Source organism: Hesperophylax consimilis, chromosome 8 (genome assembly GCF_061612785.1).
Source record: "Hesperophylax consimilis isolate HC1 chromosome 8, BYU_Hcon_1.0, whole genome shotgun sequence".
In the NCBI taxonomy this organism is placed as follows: domain Eukaryota; kingdom Metazoa; phylum Arthropoda; class Insecta; order Trichoptera; family Limnephilidae; genus Hesperophylax; species Hesperophylax consimilis.
The window spans coordinates 26661063-26669788 of record NC_142843.1 but is presented as its reverse complement, the minus strand read 5'-3'; the positions used below and the strand labels follow the sequence as shown (position 1 = coordinate 26669788).

General features: G+C 36.1%; 1 protein-coding gene across 4 annotated transcripts; it reads left to right on the top strand.

Moving 5' to 3' along the window:
- Window positions 1-1390: 1390 nt before the first annotated feature.
- Window positions 1391-5618, top strand: LOC149421809 (uncharacterized). 4 transcript variants are annotated; one of them, XM_089634035.1, is made up of 4 exons: window positions 1391-2211; window positions 2290-3238; window positions 3390-3524; window positions 3675-5618. In XM_089634035.1, the coding sequence occupies exons 2-4, from the start codon at window positions 3160-3162 to the stop codon at window positions 5570-5572; spliced, it is 2112 nt and encodes a 703-aa protein (XP_089490161.1). In that variant the 5' UTR covers window positions 1391-2211; window positions 2290-3159; the 3' UTR covers window positions 5573-5618. The 4 variants fall into 4 exon arrangements, with proteins under 4 accessions (XP_089490161.1, XP_089490160.1, XP_089490159.1 ...); XM_089634034.1 differs by having other exon boundaries at window positions 1391-2379; window positions 2532-3238; XM_089634033.1 differs by having other exon boundaries at window positions 1391-2666; window positions 2818-3238.
- The last annotated feature ends 3108 nt before the right edge of the window (window positions 5619-8726 follow it).

The window sequence follows — 8726 nt, the reverse complement described above, 5'->3', positions numbered from 1 at the left end:
TTATATTCCATTTTGTAGTTATTAAAAAATACTATAATATTTGTACAAAATTGGGAAGGAGTACAAACGGACTGAAGAAAGTTCGAATAAGTTAAAAAAAAAACATCTGTTTGAATTTAAATTTTGTTTTCTTGACTGAAATGGAATCTTTGAAGTTTAAATTAACCCACTTCTTGACATCCGATCGAGCTGAAACTCAGCAGATAGACTCGTTGGAGGTACTCACGCGCACACACACATTTGTCTGAATTTGGATGATATGACATTTAAAAAAAATTACAGCAGTTAATACGAAATAAACTTCGGTACCATCCATCTAGGATTTGGTTTAGGTGTTAGCATTATTGGTTCCAGTCTCCGGGAAGGAAGGTACGATCCTCCGTCGAACCATTTTTTTTTCTTTGAAATTGGCTACCAGTTGGTCCAAGAGATGGCGCAACTAGGTCGAAAATGAAAATAAAGGTATGATATTTCGGCTACTGGCATTATACCTAGCTCTCTCTTTCAAAATTTAGACGTATTTAATTCAAAGAATTCATACATGAAAATGCAAAAATCATTATTTTTAAATACATGTAGTATTACGAAAGATTTTTAAAATTTTTATATTGATTGATCAGTAGGATTTATAGGTCTAATTAGAAGTTCTACCGAGCCGAACCCTCTGATATGAAAATATCTGGAGTCGGTGAATTATTTTCCCATTTGATCTCTGGTGATTTGCCATGTTGTTTTTGTATTATTTTGTATTTATTATGCTTATATAATGCACTTGCATAATGTGGATTGAATAGATGATCATTTGTGGAAAAGTGTGTGGAAAAGTTTAGTTTTTCCTGTGGGGAAGTGATTTAACCCGGACATAAAGTCGGAAACATAAAAAAAATAAAAAAAAAATAATTGAAAAAATGTTTCGAGAATAAATAAATTGGAATTAAACCCGCACCTTCTGATTGCCGGTCAGGTGCACGGAACCACTGTGCTACGTTGATTATTGCTTAAAATATTTTTTTACTGTGTGTGCTTTTTATTAAAACCTTGTCTTGTTTTTTAGGGAGTTTATTTTATATAATGTGCTTTTACTAGTTTTAAGAATAACAATCTTCAATAATAATTGCACGTATGGGAGTCGTCGTTATTTGTGTGAAACGTGGACGTAGAATTAATAGATGGCTCGAGCACACGATACTTATGTACAAGTACTGAACTGATACTTATGTACAAGTAGAAGCATCTCATGCACCCATCACCTGACCTTGCCTTGATCTATTACTAGATGAAATCTGAAAGAATCTTAGAAAAACCGTTTTTTGTTAGCAAAATATGTGTGTTTTGTAACTTTTTCCTGATATCTACGATTACGAACAATATTTACAAGCAATATTCGTCGCCGTAGATGTCAAGAGAGTCAAGCCACAAATTTGGCGAAAATGAGTTAAGTATGCAGAAGTGTTTGAAAACCTTCAAAGTTGCCGTGGTCAAAAGATTTAAGCCATAAAACACTCCGTTATTGAGTATTTTGAAATTTGCCAATAGATCTAACACACATCGATGAAAACAATCAAAGCAGTCAAAAACTACAAGCCGCATAGACTTTTGACTTTCGAATAATTTTACACAAGTTAAAGCAGTCTATGACGACAAGCCACATAGATCTTTTGACTTCCCAATAATTTAATTTTATGCGTGGCTTGACGCCATTGGCAACACAAACTTCTCTCGAAAGCGTGCGCACCTCTACTCACATTCGACAATGATTTATAGTGTTGTCTTCCTCTAACTCAGCAAAATGCCTATCGTGTCGGTTTGTTCACGCTTGCACATACGTCTGCGCCCACGACAGTATCGCGAATCGCGAACTGTCAGTTCAGTGTTCAGTGCGTCGGTCAGTGTTATTTTAATACAACATCAGTTCGGTTCGTTCAGCGATTCTGTGCTTTATTTCGTTTTGTGCCTACAAACGTTTGTACTTTCAACTTTATTTAGTGAAACAGTGATAAGAAATGAATCATTCACGCGGAAAACAAATGGTTGCAGCAGCCAGAGCTGCTTTAAATCCACCGGTTCGACATAACATATTGGAATCTTCACGTGGCAAACAAATGATTGCATCAACTAAAGCTGCTAATCCACAGAACCTAATGAGTTCTTCACGTGCTAAACAAATGGATGCAGCAGTTTTAAATCCACAGGATCAACATAACCTCAAAGGTAAGAATCTAGTTAAAAATGTTGATTCCGATTGTTTGAAAACAATGCGACAATCTGACAGTTTTACTTGTTTTGTAGATTCTGAGGGGAATGCTGTACAAGCTGGACGTGCAGAACACGACCTGAACATGCAAAATCTGGACGTCTCTCGAAGCATGTATGTGGGAGGTTAGTATTTTTATTTGTTATCAATACAATATGCATACTAGTTATTATGTTGGCTGTGTAAAACCTGTGACTATCAGAGAAGCATTTGCTTGTAAAATTCAATGTTTATCTCGGTGTTTCAAAGAAGTAAACTACTTTGTTTTGTTTTACAGGCTCTCCTCTAAATGGTGTGCAAGCTGGATGTGCAGAACACAGCCAGAACGGTGGCATGCAAGTTCCGGATGAAATTGCTGTCCCAGCATTATACGCAGAGCTCCGAAGCTTCGCTTCAAGCACGCATGCGGGAGGTCAGTATTTTTATTTGTTATTAATACTAATGCATACTAGTTATTATGTTGGCTGTGTAAAACCTGTGACTATCAGAGAAGCATTTGCTTGTAAAATTCAATGTTTATCTCGGTGTTTCAAAGAAGTAAACTACTTTGTTTTGTTTTACAGGCTCTCCTCTAAATGGTGTGCAAGCTGGATGTGCAGAACACAGCCAGAACGGTGGCATGCAAGTTCCGGATGAGATTGCTGTCCCAGCATTATACGCAGAGCTCCGAAGCTTCGCTTCAAGCACGCATGCGGGAGGTCAGTATTTTTATTTGTTATTAATACTAATGCATACTAGTTATTATGTTGGCTGTGTAAAACCTGTGACTATCAGAGAAGCATTTGCTTGTAAAATTCAATGTTTATCTCGGTGTTTCAAAGAAGTAAACTACTTTGTTTTGTTTTACAGGCTCTCCTCTAAATGGTGTGCAAGCTGGATGTGCAGAACACAGCCAGAACGGTGGCATGCAAGTTCCGGATGAGATTGCTGTCCCAGCATTATACGCAGAGCTCCGAAGCTTCGCTTCAAGCACGCATGCGGGAGGTCAGTATTTTTATTTGTTATTAATACTAATGCATACTAGTTATTATGTTGGCTGTGTAAAACCTGTGACTATCAGAGAAGCATTTGCTTGTAAAATTCAATGTTTATCTCGGTGTTTCAAAGAAGTAAACTACTTTGTTTTGTTTTACAGGCTCTCCTCTAAATGGTGTGCAAGCTGGATGTGCAGAACACAGCCAGAACGGTGGCATGCAAGTTCCGGATGAGATTGCTGTCCCAGCATTATACGCAGAGCTCCGAAGCTTCGCTCCAAGCACGCATGTGGGAGGTCAGTATTTTTATTTGTTAACAATACTACTGCATACTAGTTGTTATGTTGGCTTGTAAAACCTGTGATTATCAGCGAATCATTTGCTTGTAAAATTCAATAATTATTTCAGTGTTTCAAAGAAATAAACCACTTTGTTCGGTTTTACAGACTTGAACGTGAACCTTTCCGAAAATGAAGACAATAACAGGCAAGAACATTCAAATCAACACCACGTTAATGCCTCAGGAACATCCATTTCTGAAATATTGGAAAGCAACCAACAGACAGATGATTTAAGTAGGAAACGCAAGAGAACCCCAAACCAATGGAAACGGAATTCCCAAAAGATATTGAGAATGGCAGGTAAAGAATACCAAAGCAGATCCGGAAAGACAGTTCAAGCAAGGACAATTAGAGATGTTAGCTGTAAATGCCATTATAATTGCGCATCCAAAATAGGAAAATCTCAACAGGAGCAAATGTTGGCTGACTATCTGAGTCTGGATTCCGACAGAGCGAGATGGGCCTTCATTGGTGGCAATGTAAATTGTATTCCAGTAAAACGACGATACCGTAGTGGAGACACCATCAAACGACAACATACATTCGAATATACGGTAATGTTAAATGGAGAGAGAGTCCAAGTGTGCAAAAAATTTTTTTTGGCCACCTTTGTCATCTCGGGAACAAAAGTTGAAAGTGCAATGAAAAAGTTGACTCCTTCAGGTGTCACTGAAATAGATCAGAGAGGTCGCAAGGAACCGCCAAACAAAAAATCCGAGGAAGTTAGGAATATAATCAGGGACCACATCAAGTCATTGCCCGTAGTTGCCTCGCATTACTGTCGGAGCAGCAGTAAAAGAAAATACTTGCCATCTGGTTTGAGCGAGACAAGAATTTACTTAGACTATGTTGAGTATTGTAAAGAACGTAACGTGGTACCAGAAAAGCTCGGCTTCTACAAACAAATATTTGTGACAGAATTCAATTATGGATTTCACACACCAAAAAAGGATCAGTGTGATTTTTGTACGCAGTACAAAAATAAGTCTGACGAAGAGAAGTCAAGAGACGAAGATCAATTTAATCTTCATTTAACAAGAAAAACAGAAGCAAGGGAACACAAACAAATTGACAAAGCCCAAGCTATGAATGATCCTAGCATCAGTTGCTTCACTATGGATCTGGAAAAAATATTATTGACTCCGAGCTTACAAGTGGGACAGTTATATTATACAAAAAAATTAAAAACGTATAACTTCACGGTGTATGAGCTGGCTTCCAGACAAGCAACGAATTACATGTGGCACGAAGGTGTGGGCACAAAGGGTGCTTCGGAGATCGCTACGTGTCTGTGGAACCTCTTGGTGTCATTAGGCCCCAAAAAAGTAGTGACGCTGTACTCGGACACGGCTTCTGGTCAAAATCGGAACTCAGTAGTATCCGCTATGTTCCTACGTGCAGTGGAACAGCTGCCGATTGACGTCATCAATCAAAAATTTATGGAATCAGGGCACTCAGAGATGGAGTGCGATTCTGTGCACTCCACAATAGAGGCCCGAGGAAGAAAAATAGACGTGTTCACACCAGATGGATGGTACGTTGTTGCCCGTACTGCAAAAACTTCTAAACCATACCACAAGGTTGTGGAAATGGATTATGCTGACTTCCTTAACTATAAAAAATACAGCAATAAAGTTATGACAAACAAAAATATATCAGAAAATGGAGACAAATTAAAGTGGCTCAAAGTAAAGTGGTTTCAATACCGAAAAGGTGAACCCACTACTGTTTTTTATAAGTATCAATTGAGCCGAAATGACTTTGATACCCTTAACATTCAGCGAAGACGGCTTCGAACGTTATCCTGTGCAAGCGTAGAAGTAGAAAGACTGTATTTTTCAAAGCCAAAAATAGGCCAAGACAAATTAAAGGACCTACTCAAATTGTGTGATAAAGGCAGCATTCCGTCCACCTATCATGATTTTTATAAAAATTTGCAGCCTGAGGACGGTCCATCTCGGGAGAATGATGGCTCGGAGAGTGACGGAGAAGATGGAATTTAAAAATTATTATAACATTTTTGTAATAAATATTTTCTTCAGAATCTAACTTTGTATTAATTTTTTTTATGTACCTCAGCCAACTTTATTTCAACAGGTATAAACATAGTAACCATACGATAGATTGCTTGACTATGGACCAAATTTTAAGGGATGATACAGTAGTACATTCACAGACTTAAAATGCAAAAAATGGAATGCTGATACCAATCTTAATGTGTATGGCAATGAGGCATAGAACTGGCAGAGGAAGTATACTATGAGCGTAGAATGATAGATTAGCCTGATTTATTTTGGGTTTTATGCCGTATTGCGCTACCTTCTTCTAATAATGGACACTAACGCTGTTCGACACATTGAAGAAGGTCGTAGCACAACACGGCATAATACCCCAAAAATCAATCGCTAATACTTTTGGTCGTGAAAATCTCAAATCTTGTCTGAATGAATTTTGGACAAATAAGATCTCTGAGGTGTATGTGTGGTAAAACCATGTTTTTATTGTGTGAAAAATGTGGTAATTTGCAAATAATGTAAGCGTGATGAGAAAAATTAAGAAAAGGATGGTTTGAGCGTGTGATCGGAATAACGAAGCATGTAGAGTGGATGAACAATGACATGTAGGAGGACTCCTGAGAAAAACTTGGCGCGATTAAGTGAACCAGATACTATTGTCGGGCCGTGCCATGAGTCAGAATAACTGAAGGGTTATGTATGAATGTGAATGAAGCAAGCAGTGCCAAGCTCTGTTTGGCGGTCCATCCTCTCTGCTCAACCCTTAGAGAAACAGCGCGGTGGTTAGATAGTTAATAGACTTTCCTTTAGAGTTTAGAGTATAGTCCAAAAAAAGTTAGTAATTTGTCCGCAAATTCTCAGTAGTCAACAGGCGTAAGAGGCTTAACTCTTTTGACTACCACACAAATGTACCATCTGTTTATTTCAATATTCAGTGGTCAAGAGATATAACCCAAATAACTTGAGCAACAATAATTGTTGCTCAATTTAAAAATTAATGTACTCTTATTAGGTGCTTTTTGATTATACGGCTTTCCAATAGAAACATGTTAGTGGAGAGATAAATGTGCGACTGAAAATAACGTACCTAATTTTTTTATTTTTTTTATTTAGTAAAAGATTATATATTTATAAAAATTATTTAAGAAATGTTTTGACTGCCCAACTAGGAGGATTCCCGTTTTAGGACAGTCAAATTAGAATGAGTATTAACATTTTGATAAGTTGTTTGATAAGTATAGTATTAAAATAATAGGTATGTATATGTACTTTTTAATTTATTAATAATAATTATTATTAATTATTTTCCATTTAATGAATTGTTATATTGTGTATAATATATGTATATATTGCAATGTACAAATAATATGTTTACTTAGCAATATTTACCACGGTTATTATCAAAATAAGATTATAATTTTCTATGCACATAAAACATGCTACACGGATAAAACTAACTGATCTAAAATACTGTAAATTTATTAAAAATCTCTTAAATTATTCCTGTTAAAAACGGAACTGCAGGACTCTAACGAATTACTTAACGTAGTTCCTAACAAAGTATCAATTGAAAGCAAATGTTTAATGAGGACGGCAGAACACGTGTACGTACAAATATTGATATTTGATAATGGTATAGGTACTGATATTGTCATGATATATACTAGGAAAAAAACACGTGTTCTCGATATATTCTGAATGACTTATATTTTATCAGGAAATTGGTATGCTAACACATTTTTAACAGGATAATTTTTATCCGTGTAGAATATATATATATACTTTCCCCGCAAGATCAGCATTTTATGTTTCATGTTTTTCAAATTCTAAAGCAAATAATTTAATTGCTTACTGAAGACAACCCAAAATGCTTTGCTTAAACTCGGCAGCATTCAATTACTTATATTTACAATTCGTGCCCTTCAGATGAACGGAGGTACTTGCTTGGAGTTCGCCCACAGTTATAAGTGACAAAAGATGTAGAGAAATGCGTTTTAGTTGTTTTAGTCGAGTGTGTTCCTGAGAAATACAATGTCAACGCTTTGAGTTGAAGGGCTTTAGGATATGTCCTTGAAAACAAAGGGTTCAATGCTCCAAAAAGTACACATCACACAACGCGAGATATTTTTTGAAAAAAGAAAAAATTCGTCGGCTACTAGTTAATCGTAAGTTGAAATCAGTAAATACACGCTTTGAAATAAGAAGTAGAGAACGCATTGAATTCGTATTGATCTGATCGATTTGGAAAGATACAAACAATCATTGAAAATGAAAATATATTCCATTAACTAACTTTATGGCTGGTTTACAATATATATGCAATGTTGTGGGAGATGAAACGAACAGCCAGATAAGAATTTTGATTGGTTGTTTATTTAAATTTAACGAACTATAACGGAGAGTTGGAAAATTATACTTTTAAAAAAAATTCCACCTTCAAATTATGTAGGTTGCCACGTTAAGTCATAAAAACCTTCCATAGGTACCTGCCAACCCGTATTAAGACAAAAGCTGACCAACTAAAAAGTATTCATTTTTTAAAATAATTTATTTCATTCAATGTTAGGAGAAAGTAGTCAAAAACTTCTATTTAACTAAACTTAGGACGGGTTGTTTCAGAGAATTTGAACAATTCTTCAAATTTCAAAGTTAATTTTAAATTTCTTTTCAAGTCCTGTTATTATTTCAGTTCTGTCAAGTAACTGGCCTCTAAAGATATTTTGGAGGATCGGTTTTCATTGCCAGTTTAAATGGATTGATGGCTAAATGATTCTGCGCTTCTCCAAATCCGCAGAATCCGAGGTTGCGTGATTAATTTTAATGTGAAATAACGAGAATTTGGATAATTCTAATTTAGTTTTTTTATTTTAACCAAACTCACTTATAATAATTTTACGAAACAAATAATCGCGTACGCTAGAGGAGGTTAGGGTCAACCCGACGGAAGGACTGCTGAAGACAGAATGATCCTCTTTACCGCGCAGGGTATCGCGAGCAGGTTTACAATGATACCAGCCTCACAAGAATGTGGGTAAAAATAATATTGCTGTTATTTTCTGGAGATGCAAACTACCTATAATTTACCCCACAATATAATAACAGAACTTGAATAGGACATTCACCGAATTGTTAAAATTATATG

Coding starts and splice junctions, on each gene's coding strand:
- LOC149421809 (XM_089634035.1), top strand. CDS start 3,160: ATGCAAGTTCCGGATGAGATTGCTGTCCCAGCATTATACGCAGAGCTC. Junction 3,239..3,389: donor TTCAAGCACGCATGCGGGAG/GTCAGTATTTTT, acceptor TTTGTTTTACAG/GCTCTCCTCTAAATGGTGTG. Junction 3,525..3,674: donor TCCAAGCACGCATGTGGGAG/GTCAGTATTTTT, acceptor TCGGTTTTACAG/ACTTGAACGTGAACCTTTCC.